The sequence below is a fragment of the Stegodyphus dumicola genome, chromosome 1, assembly GCF_044657685.1.
Source record: "Stegodyphus dumicola isolate Sdum_Otavi_A_Nest chromosome 1, ASM4465768v1".
In the NCBI taxonomy this organism is placed as follows: Eukaryota; Metazoa; Arthropoda; class Arachnida; order Araneae; family Eresidae; genus Stegodyphus; species Stegodyphus dumicola.
In genome coordinates, this window is record NC_140768.1 from 86,225,467 (window position 1) to 86,238,772 (window position 13,306).

The 13,306-nt window shown below is 33.4% G+C and overlaps 1 protein-coding gene across 2 annotated transcripts in view; it reads left to right on the top strand.

Annotated features, from left to right (window-relative positions):
* The window catches only part of LOC118197219 (sulfhydryl oxidase 1-like), a 92,346-nt gene that overhangs the window by 12,807 nt on the left and 66,233 nt on the right, over positions 1–13,306 (top strand). For both annotated transcript variants that reach the window (XM_085817453.1, XM_085817450.1), the window contains exon 2: positions 11,055–11,155. In XM_085817453.1, coding sequence (XP_085673579.1) covers positions 11,055–11,155 — 101 coding nt within the window. The remainder of the gene's footprint in view (positions 1–11,054; positions 11,156–13,306) is intronic.

Genomic DNA, 13,306 nt, shown 5'->3' on the forward strand with positions numbered 1-13,306 from the left:
ATTCTAAAAGTTAAAAAGTAATGAAAACTAAACTCACTTTTGTTAAAGATTACATTATTTTACTACTATAAGTGATATTTTGTGTTCTTACAAAGCACAGTGTAAAAATACATTTTAGATTGGAGGCAGATACCAAAGAACAGAAAATTATCTGTTGATAATACCAGCATTTCCCCCCCTTTTTTTTTTTAATCTAAAAAAAGTAATATTTGGTATCATTTTGTCAACTTTAGATAAATTTTTTGTCTAAAGTTGACAAAATGATACCAAATATCACTTGAGGTTGTTCTATTTGGTAGGGTCCGCATTTTGTTCTGCAACCTTGAAAAAATACATTAGATGGAAAAATTTGTGTTTACAAATATTTATTCTAAAGAAGATTAAAGAGAAATTCACAGCTTTTGATTATAAGACATAAGTAAAAATAAAATTTATTATTTTACATAAATATTATAGTAATATTGTATAAAATAAGGTACTACCAAATTTACAGTGTGTCACAGCTATACTATGACACAGTATTCAAAGAATTGAAATGAAACTCAAAGGAACAGCTCCGAGGAAGCAAAAAGAGTAAATAATCAGGATTCTGCAGGATCCAGACTAGAGCAGGAGTGATGAAAAGAATGAATAATAAAGACTCTAGGTAACAGATCTAGGTCCTTTCAGTGGGACCTAGATCTGTGACTAGCGCCGGAGCATTTTAAAAATATGACACTTGGAGCATTTTAAAAATATGAGACTTAGAAAATTTTATAAAAAAAGATTCACAGTGAATCTATAGTTTCAGAATTGAATTTTTTTCAGGCCAGTCCAAATCAAACTGTTAAATAATAACTAGTAGCAATAGTTATTATCATATTTCATCTAACTTTTAGAAAAAATATTATTTACATCTAAAGAGAATTTTAAATAAAGTTTTTTGCTTGATTCTATGCTGCAGATGCTTGGCAGTACTTGGGCACCATTGATTGAGCAGAGGAAAGCAAGAAAATTTCTTTTACACTTTTGCATACGTTTGAACCAATTTTTTAAACACTTTTTCCTCTCCCATTGAGGTAACTCCAAAACATGCGTTTTGAATACATCAATCGCTTCTACTGATGTTGCGAATCGCCGACTACATAATTTATTTTTGATGTGCAAAAATAAAAAAAAGTCATTGAGTGCCAAATCAGTGCTGTATGACAGATAACCCATCAATCAGATGTTTTGGCCTGTCAAAAATTCCATTGTTTGAGCCAATGTGTGAGAGCTTGCATTGTCATGATGAAGAATTATTCGCGTCATCTGCGTTTTTTCAAATTTCTCCAACAACTTCTGGCAAACAAATGGTCATGTACCATTTGAAAATGACCACTTTGCATTGCTGTAAAGCCACTGTTGCCACGTGACTGGTAATGCCAAAGAAATAGGCAACAATTATCTTCAATGTGCTTCTTTCGCGAATAACTTTTGTTGGATTTGGCCCATCTTGAAGACCCATACAGTTGACTGCTGTTTTATTTCGGGCTCATATGCATAGATCCATGATTCACCACCTATGTAGATGTTATGCACAGCCTTTGATGCATTTTGAACATATTTTTCTAACATTTCCTTGCTCCAATCGACGCGAGGCTTCTTTTGACCATTTGTCAGATTATGTGGAATCCATTGTGAACAAATCTTTTTTACAGCCTAATGTTCATGTAATATCTTATTGATGTTTGACATACTAATGCCCAAAGAAGCCTCAATCTCATGGTATGTCACATGACGATCTTCATCAGTTCATGCACAGTATTGTGATTTTTTGGCTCAACAACCAATTTCGGACAACCTTCATGGAATTCATCCTGAAGCTAATGTTGATTACGATTGAATTCGTTAAACTAGTTTTATACAGTGCTGTAGGATGGTGCCTGATCGCTGTATAAAGAATTGAGTTCATCGAAGCACTCTTGTCTTGGTAATCCACGTCAAAGGTTATGAAAATGTCCACGAGCCAATTACATTTTTTTTTTGTGATGAATTTTTCAGTTTACTGTAAACGACACAAATCATGCTAAAATGGCAAAACCTTCTGAAGAAGTTATGGTTAAAAATATCAGATTTTCTATTGAAATCATCTGCAGTAGCCTAGCAATACTTACTGTTGCCAATGCCAGAAATATAAATAGCAACCTTCGTACTAATATCTACATTTCCTAGTTTAAGAGTCTCCTAGAGTTTTTCCACAGCTAAAATTGATAAAAGATTAATAATAATGATGACCAAATCAGTGTTATAAGGAAAAAATACAGGTTATTTAAACATACATAATTTAATTAACAATTTTGTAGCTTCTGTAATCAGAAAGGTAAGATAAAGTAGGACGATTTGTAAAGAGTGACATCATGTATAAATAAATCAATATATTATTCTGTTGTGGCTTTTGTGATAACTGAATTACTTTTATAAGATGCAGTATTTTTATATCATCATATATCTAAGATTTATCGATTAAATAAATACAAATTTCTTGAAATTGATTTCAATTTTCAAATTTTGTTTAACGGGAAGGGTGTTAAAATAAAACTTTGCACAGAGGTGCTTCTGACCCACACTCCAGCATTGCTTCTTTACTTCATTATTTTATTGAAAAAATTGAAGTATGTAAGTATAATATTTACTATTAATATTACACCCTAACTTACTTTTATTTCTTATTTTAATTATAAATATTAAAAATTTTCTGTTTATATACTCTTTTGCAAAAATATCAAGGCACCAAGAAGGAATTTTGTAGTTGTGACGAAATTTGGTATGCAAAAACATCCTGATCGAACATGCAATTGAACAGGAATTGCGATCATGGTGCACAGTTTGCAAAGTATAAAACCAGTAACAGTTTATGTTTTTTGTTGCTGCCTTTGTAATTCCGTAAAGAAGCAACTAAAGATGCCATTATGATGATATCGAAGACCTTACAGACAACTAAATGACTTCGAACGTGGTTGCATTGTAGGGTTGCACGAAACTTTGTGGTCGTACCAAGCAGTAGACTGCCATCTGCAGCATATAGACACTGCTGTGCAAAGATGTTGGCAGAAATGGTTGCTACAAGGAAATTGCCGACAAAATGAAGGCTCTGGAAGGCCAAGGATCACAAATGCGAGGCAAGGGATAATTGTTCGCCAAGCCCAAATTGCCCCTACGGCATCATTTTCGACTTTTCAACGCACTACAGCCACGTTTATACCTTCCGTGGTACCATCCACCATCTCACGCCGCTTGTTCTGAGGCGGGGTTACGCCAACAGAGGCCTTTAAGATGTTTGTCTTTGATCTCACAACATCGCTGAAGTCATCTGGAGTGGTGTCGCAGCCGATCATCATGACTGCCATCAGACTGGCATCGTATAGTGTTCAGTGATGAATCCCGCTTCACTCTTGAAGCAGATGACCACTGTTTTCGTGTCTGGAGAGGACGAGGCCAGTGGTCCCAATCAGCCTTTGCTTTCCAAAGGCATACAGCCATAACCCCTGGTGTGATGGAGTGGGTACTATTTCTTATGACAACAGGTCATCTTTAATCATCTTCCATACATCTTTAACAGCTGAACGATATGTTGATACCATCCTGGGGCCATTTCCCAACAAGATAATGCCAGGCCTCATACCGCTTGCATATCTCTGGACCGTCTCCGTGCGGTTGATACTTGTCCTTAGCCAGCAAAGTCACCAGACCTTTCACCAATCGAGCATGTCTGGGATATAGTAGGCCGCGAGATTTGGGTACCACAAAATATCGCAGATCTGAAGCAACAACTGATGAATGACTGGTAGAATGTGTCGCAGGATGACATTAGGAACCTCTACCACTCCTTGCCTCGACGAATTCAAGCATGCATTGCCGCCGGGGGCGGTTCGACCATCTACTAATTTGAACACTTGATGGGTGATTGTGAGCCGTGAACAGGTACTATGACCTTGATGTTTTAATCATTTTATTATCTGTGTAATGAGCTATAGATATATTCAATTTCATCAAAAAACCACTTCCTTCATGGTGCTTTGATTTTTTTGCAAAAGAGTGTATTATGAAAAAAAAAAAAAAATAACATGCAGGAAACCAAATATTTTAATAAACAGAAGGTTGTGTAGAAGTTATTTTTCCAGATCAGGCTTCATTACAAAATGCACTTGAACATAGAGCGATGTTCAGAGCTGTAAGGTCAAATGGCTGTAAGGAACTTCATTCTTCTGGTGCTATAAGCAAAAAGGATAATAGAACATTTTTAAGGCATATGTAGAAAAGCAGAAGAAGGCAAACACAGAATATGTAAAAAATTTGTTATAGAAAAGCAAAAAAAATACAAGTCTGCAAGAATTAAAAGAGGAAATCATTGCAAGAGGGGGGAACAAAACCAAGGACACTGTTGACTTGGCTAATCATTCCATGAGCTACAGTTGTTTGTGACTTGTCAGTAGATATCTTATTGATCAACACATAAACTGATCAGAACTATTAGGCAAACTTAAAGAGACAATAACTACATCATTTAAAGAGTGATAATTAAAACACAGGGTGATTCAAAATGAATATGTCAGTTACAAATGATTATACCTATTTAATTGAAAATAATTTATCAGTAAGAATTATACAAGATATAAAATGAAGTTCAAAATTTTGTTAGTGTGTTTCATTAAATATACGAGCAGTATGTGGCCTGGCATTATCTTGTTGTTCAAAATTTGTTAGCGCAATAAATCAGAAGCCTGCACATGTACGAGTGCAGACTACATGGCAGTTAGAAATACGGTTCATTGCGGCCATATAGTAAGTGAAAATGGCGGATCCTGTACAGAAGGCATTCTGTGTGTTAGAATTTAACAAGTATCGATCTGTCATCGCAGACCAGAGAAGATTTCATCAGCAGTACATTCAAGTACTTTCAACTGGCAACAACATACATATGCAGATGGCAAGAGATGTTTGAACAAAAAAGGATCTTTGTGCAATGTAAAAAGTACTAGACAGCCACGTGTATCATCAGATAATGCTGAAGGAATTCACCTCAGGTAGGAGTGAAGCTCACAGAAATTGTTGCATGAAGCCGGAGGGAGTTACATATGCCACAAGCAATGTTTTGGGATGTTTCAGAAAGAGGCTAAAAATGAAACCGTATGCAATTCATCTTCTGCAAGAATTGAAACAGAAAGACTATGTCAAATGTATGAAGCCATGGAGGATGAAACATTTCTTGAACATCTCATTTTTAGTGAAGCAACCTTCCACATGAGTGGCAAGAGTAACTGGCGCAATATTCGAATATGGAGAAGCCTTGCAGTGGAAGTGAACATCACCATAACTCATTGAAAGTTAATGTGTCCTGTGCAGTATCAGTACATAAATTATGTAGTACAGTCAAAAGTCTTTAATCCGGATGTCCATAATCTGGAATGATCTATAATCTGGACCTCAAAGCTACGCTTCTGCGCATGCGTAAACGCATAATGTGTTTACGCATGCGCATAATACCTTTACTCATGCACATATGCATTTGCGCATGTGCATATTACGTTTACGCATGCACGTTTAATGTAGAATGGACGGTATAAGCTAAGCTAAAATTATCTAATTATTTATTTTAGTTAATGTTGCAGATTGCGTTGTTCCTTAATCTTCGAATTGGATCTGGCTTATTATTTTTTGCAGACTGTTAGAGCAATTTTATAAAAGTAAACTTCAACTTTCGATTATGTTAAAAAAAATTTCTGATTCTGGAACTGCCGAAGGATCTGCAAAGCGAAAGCATGTTTCCATGACCACAAACGAAAAGTGCAATTGCTGCAAAAAATGGATAGAGGCATATCCTTTATTTTTCTGACCATTCCAAAATCTGTTTATCAATTTCACGCTGCTCTTCGGGGGGGGGGGAAGTCACAACACGCAGTGAACTGGAAGTTCATCTGTTGGCCTGTTTGCACTATCCGTAGCTTCAGGGCAGATGTTTTTATTTTATTCGGCTTATAATTCCTAACTAAATGTAGTATTTCATCTCGATGTACTCCGTCTTTGATATGGTTTATATCAAATTCCTCATCATTATAAATATCATGAATACTCATCAAATAGTTTTCTGGTTGCAATTTTCTAATTTCGACTATGCTTAATGTATGCTTTACGCATGCGCGTGTTGAAAGAAATGTTTAATAAAGTAAACAAATAAATATTAAGCTTTTTTTTTTTGTAAATTTTGATACCCTTTAGATCATAATTGCTCTTTATTTCATTAATTACTTTTTCATATTTTTAATTTTATAATTTCTGCATGCCATCTTACCGGATTTAAACTGATGTTCTATAATCCGAAAAAACAGATAATCCGAATCGCCGAAATCCCGACAAGTCTGGATTAAAGACTTGACTGTACTTTCTCCTTCATTGAGTGAATTATTACAGCAAATGTTTACCTTGACATGCTTGAGCAATGGCTGATGGCATAACTAGATACGGATTACATCTTTCAGCAAGATGAATCACCCTGCATTGGGGTATGGAGGTTCACTCATTTTTAAACCAACATCTTCCAATGCATTGGTCGGTCGAACTGGAGATGCCAAGGATGTGTTCTACTCTTGGTCACCTAGATCTCTAGACTTAACACCCCGTGATTTCTTTCTCTAGGGTTATGTAAAAGACCTTATGTATGTGCTTCCTTTGCCGAAAACAATTCTAGAACTAAAAATGCACATTTCTAATTCACTTGCATTGATAATTCCAAATATACTTCAAAATGCATAGCATGAAATGGGCCTGTTTAGATGTTATCTGTGTTACCAAGGGAGCCACATACAACATTTATAAAGTATGTAAACAAAATTTTGAACTTCTTTTATGTTCCGTGTAATTCTTATTGATAAATTCTTTTCAGTTAAATAGTTATAGCCATTTGTAATCTCTATATTCATTTTGAATCACTCTGTATATCTTTTGTATATTAATGTATGCCTGCAAGTAACACATTAAGGCATAAACGCAAGATGTAAGTCATGAAAGGAAAGGAAATAAAAAGGGCTTATTTCTGTGAATATCTCCAAACGTGTTGTGATAAATTGAGATTTTGGCCTTTTTTTTTTTTTTTTTTTTTTTTTTTAATACAGTCAAAAGTCGTTAATTCGGACACCCATGATCCGGAATGATCTATAATCTGGACCTCAAAGCAACAAACATTCTGCGCATGCGTCGCATTCATGCATGCGCACAGGCGTTTACGAGAGCGCGTAAGACTTTATGGCCATGGACCTTATAAGAAATAGATTAACCCAGTGGGCGGGGCATGCATCACCGACATGTCGGCAAGAAAGAGTAGGGACGATCTGGTTTACTTTAACATTGAAACCTAACATGGCGTTTGTATCACATAACTCTTTTTAATTATTAAATGTGATACATTGTATTAGTAATAAGATTATGAAAGTCAGTTTTTTCAAATAGGATTTAATATATCTCATTAAAGCACTTTTTACTGCATTTCGCGCATTTTTTTCACGCGTAATTCTTGTACAAACATCTTTACTTTGGTAAAACGGTAAAAACTCTAAGCACAAAATTTATGAACTTAATTTTACGTAAAAATAAATTTAAATAAGATTGATAGTACGTGATGCTTTGAAATGAATAAGTAAAATTAAACAAGATCTGATAATTTTTTTTAAAAAAATTAATGAAAATTTTCAGCCAGTGATTTTCCAAACAATAATAACATTACAAAACAATCAAATTTATTTGATTATAGGATCATTAAATTATTAACATTAAAGTGGATTAGTTATTTTAATAATTCATAAAATTCGGAGCAAAAAATTTTCTAAGCATAATGAAGGGGAAAAAAAAGATAAAATAAAATCTAGAAGCACGCAAATTTTATATTACGCCCAAAAGGAACCTTTTTTTAAAGTTTTTTGTTTTACCTATATTTATTGAATATCATGTTCTTTGCCCGTAAACCAAATACATTTGAAAACAGCATATCTTTAGAATTTCCGCACTGGAGATAAAACTGTTATTTTCCGTACAGTGCTCGCTCTGAACTCGTTGAGTTTGTTATCGTTAAAGTTTTACAAAATATGAAATAGATTGAAACAAATTCGAAATTCAGCCGTCCAGATGCCCATGTTCGGGTAGAGGATTACATTACTCAAAATTTGGCTCTAGATACTGTCGTTTTTGTCACAGTGTGAGAAACATACATGTATTCATGCAGATTCTTCATTATTTAATTTCTTTACATATAATACAGGGTGATAATATTTGGTAACAACAATTTGCAAGGAAACACGGACATTTATAGTAAAACAGCGCAAAATGCCACTTTGAAACTAACAGCCTTTCTAGGCTACCGCTGCTTTGGGCTAATAAATTAAATGTACAGTAAATTAAAAAAAATCTTATGCAAAGCTAAAAATAAATTAAAAAAAATAATCACTATAAAATACAAGCAAAATTAATTATTACGGTTAAATACAATTTTAATATTAGAATTAAATGTATAAAAATTTTTAAGGAGTCAAAGTGTTTATCACTATGATGTATTATAAAATATAATTGAAATAAAATTCCTTTGTAGAAATTGTGCTATAATACTCATCTATAATTTTAAAAAAGCAGCACAATTTAGAATTTTAAACAGAACTTTCAAAAATTCGTTTTTAAATATTTTAGTATTTTTTACTTATTTACACCAATAAAAAGCATAAAAATTGCAAGAGAAAATTACTTGTTTGAAATTTTCTATTAGTTCAGATTTAAAATATTATTTTCTAAAAGAAGTAGTTACAAATTTCCTTACAGCATAGGAAAAGCTAAAAAATATCCAGTCCTGAAAGCATGCAATAGCTTCATAATATTCGGAAAGTTAATTATGCTTAACAAATATGCTAAATTTTTAAAAAATCAATCTCAATTTCAAAAATAAAAATATGGAGAAATTCTAATTTGTGAAATGAGACGCTACAACCAGATTTTTCTTGACAGTTATACACGCTGCAATAGGCAACCAATGTTAAATTTCTGTAAATCGTCCCTACTCTTCCGGTTGTGATCAAGGTGACAGCCGGAAACGCCTCAGACGAGGGAGAAAACCCGTTTGGGTTAGTCTGTTTCTTTTATAAGGTCCATGTTTACGGCTGCTAATATGTTTGTGCGCATGCGCGTTTAATATGTAACGGAGGTATAAGCTGAGCTAAAATTATCTAATTCAGTTAATGTTGCAGATTGCGTTGTTCCTCAATCTTCGAATTGTATCCGGCTTATTATTTTTTGCAGACTGTTAGAGCAATTTCATAAAAGTAAGCTTGAACTTTCGATTATGTCAAATAGAATTTCCGATATATATTTACTAAATATGTAATTTGTATCTACAAAGCGAAAGTATGTTTTGAAATCCGAAATCTGTTTATCAATTTCACGCCGCGGATTGGAAGTTGATCTGTCAGCACTATCCTTATCTTCAGGGCAGATGTTTTTATTTTATTTGGCTTATAATTCCTTACTAAGTGTAGTATTTCATCTCGATGTACTCCGTCTTTGATTTAAATCAAGTTCCTCGTCATTATAATTCCTCTTCCGATAGTGAAGAAAGTGACCCAGAGGTTATTGAAAACGAAAACATTTCGATTGACAAATTAGTCAGTATTCTCGACACAGCAATTATAGGACTTGAACAGCGGAACTTTGTAACTAAACAAGAAATTATGTCTGTTTAATAGAATTAAAGAGAAAGTATTATCATATGAAGCGAAGCAAATTAAATAACTTACATTGAAAGAAATGTTTAATAAAGTAAACAAATAAATATTTAGCTTTTTCTTTTTGTAAATTTTGATACCCTTTAGATCATAATTGCTCTTTATTTCATAAATTACGGTTTCATGTTTTTAATTTTATAATTTCTTCATGCCATTTTACCAGATTTAAACTGATGATCTATAATCCGGAATCGCCGAAGTCCCGACGAATCCGGATTAACGACTTTTGACTGTAGTAGCTTTTTTGTTATGGACGGGATTTCTTTTATTCTTACCATTCTTTTTAACTGCTGTGTTTGGTTGGACATGCGTTGGTGTTGTATTTTGATGTGGATACCATCATTTGAGTATGTCTGTGGTAAGTAAGAAAATGAATGTTGATGGTTTGGATGCTATTATACGTATTTATCCTCCTTTAAAGCTAATGAGCCGAAACGACCAAAAACTTAATTGAATTGCTTATGGGGAGGATAGAGGGGGATGATAGTGAGAAGTGTGAACATATGCACATAAAAAAAGGTATATTAAAAATTTGTTTCATTTATTTATTCGTCTCTGTTAATTTTTGTTAAAAGATTTGTTGTTTAATATTTTTATGTTAGGAAATATGTATTTTTGGTTATTTGTTCGTTTCTGTGTGTAGAGACAATGGCGAATTTTTTCTGGTTGGCATGATAGTTTTAGTTTTTTTTAGCTTCTTGATTTTGTTAAGGGGAAATAGATCGATGTGTACTTGGAGAAAGTTAAGACAGTGCATAGTTTGGGCAATTCTTTGATGATTTTTAAATTTAAATAGGTAGATACCAAGTTTGTGTAAGTCTTTGACTTCTTGTTTTGGTTTTGTGTAGCAGGTGTAAGGATTAGTACCATCTTGAAATTGGTGCTGATTTTTCCTAGCGCCGATATTGTCATCAAAAAGGAAACAATTCGCCAAGGGCTACCATAGAGTAAATTTTAACCGATGAATGAAAGACGACAAAATGTTTTGAGCACCACACCACCAATTTTGGGAAACTGATTTTTTTGACTTTGGCAGGCAAAAAAATTGAGACAGGAAATTGAGACGTATAGGACGGAAAGCTATATGATCAGAAAGTCTGGATAATCAAAGTACTAAGATTCCTTTGGAATTAAAAAGAAGGTATCTTTTGAAATAACATATCCTATATGAATGTGTTGTACATACATAAATATTACCTGATAAATAAGAATGAATTTTATTAAAATGAACATAAATATTTCTTCTTTTAGTGAAATTAATTTTCTTCCTTTTCATAGCTTGGAGGAATGTTGTAGATGTTGCTGTCGTTAACTGTGCAGAGTCTCAGAATGTAAATTTGTGTCGTGATTATGATATAAATGGTTTTCCCACTATAAAGGTTAGTTTTTATATTTTTAAATTTTATCTTGTTTGCCATCATTTATTTTTGTTAAACTATTTCTTATGTTTGGCTTACTGTATAAATTTTTCTACATTATTTCTGTTTTATGTTAACATATCATAGATTAAATAAAAAGTGCTTTTGTGAAAATATATTATGTAAAAGTGGAAAAAAAAAATAAAACGATTTTGTTGTATAGTTTCGATATACAGTATCCAGTATTTATAAATTTCAGCTGCTTATTATGTTGAGAGTCCCAAGAACCAAAACAAATATATACTAATGGAAAAATCACTGTTCATTAAACTCATTTCATGCTCCAGATTAGCAAAAGATTGGTTTTTCTGTATGTGAATATCCTGGTACCTATCAAAATAATGTGTAATTTATCCCTTTAACTTACTAATGGCCATAGTTTATATATTGTTAAGGTCTGTCGAACTTCAATAAAACCAGTTGGCCAGAATTTTGGCCAGTATGATTCTACTCTCATCTGGTCTCTGTGTCTTTTGAACTACAGTACACTCCCGATTATCCGCAGAATTGGGTGGCGCGGCCGCCGCGGATATCAAAAAACGCGGACAATCCGAAAAAAGCTAAAAACGGGTATAGCAAATAAGAAAACAGTCATTCAAACTTTGAAAAATCGTTTTATGTACAATAAAACGTAAAATAAACAGCAGGAAATGTTTAACTAACGCTTAATATTTTAGCTTATTACGCTTAATATATTCTCCCCATGAAGTCCAATTTCTCGAATTCCGTATCACTGCTTAAAACGAGTCAACCAGCCAGAAGATGCATCAAAATTTCCTTCCAGGCCTAACAACTGAAAAAAGGTTTTTGCCTTCGCAAAGATAGGACCATTTACAGGTGTACCTTCTTTTCGAACTTGAGCTAACCACTCTGTTAATGCCATGTCTAGCTCATCAAAGGTAGAACCCTTCATAATTTTTCGTGTTTTCGTTGCGGAAGCACTGTCCGACATTGATGCAAAGTTCACCAGTTTGTCTTTTTGCTTTAGAATTTCATGCACTGTTGTTTCCTCGATTCCGTAATCCAATTCCATCTGCTGCCTTGTAGTGCCCTTTGCTACTTTGGAAATTAATTCTAGTTTTTGCACAATCGTCAACACAACCTTCTTTCGTTTTCCTGACATTTTAAATCGGTAACGAAAAACACAAAACCAGAAAGCACAAGCATTGAACTCAATAAAAGATAAGAAATTAACTCCGACCAGTTCACAAATATATCAGGCTTAAACTAACAATGGCGAGTGGGAGGAAGTGGACATGTCAGTAAGATTAAGACGAGAGAGGGCGGTGGAGCGGGCACTGCAAGGGTGAGCAAGAAATCACTTATTACTCATCAGAGGGAAAGGTTCCGAGAAGGCCTAATATATTTTTGCCATAAATAAGCACATTTAACGTGTAACGCATATTTAATGTTTCTCTCAGTTTTGTGAACATTTTTATTTTCTTTGCTTTACACTTGTTAAAAAAAAAAAAAAAAAAAAAAAAAAAACTTTGTTCGGCAGGCGCGTATAATCGGGAGTCTACTGTATGTTTAAAAAGCACTTTATCTGTAATGTAATGTAGTATACGTATGAGCTGCGACCTTCCTGGCCGATATTAATCAGCTTATTAATGGTTAAAACAGCATACCCGACTTACACCCTACCTAAAAAATATCACAAAATTGAAACTCAAGTTCTTTGCCTATATTGGAACTGAGAGGAACATTTTTTTTTAAGTCAGTGAAAGCATTCATCTAACAGTGACTTGAACTCAAATTGCATGTGGGCTGCATGCATAATTTAAAAACAAGTAAAGGGCCAGGTTTCCCCCCTTTTGTTTACAAAATGAAAACATTTATTTAAAAAATAAAAAATAATAATTTAAATAAATTTTAAATTTCACTTACTAAATATTTATGGAAGTGTGACGTAATATCATAAAAAAAAAACACAACTTTGTATTTATTTTCTATCTGAAATATAAAGTTTGGATTTTGCAAGAAATATTTGTTGGAAATGCTTTGTGATTCAAAATATGCTGACAGCTAAATTTTAAATTCTTACACCATTCCTTTCAAATAATTCCAGCATATTTAATCAGTCATTAAATAATTTAATTTAATTTAAACTAA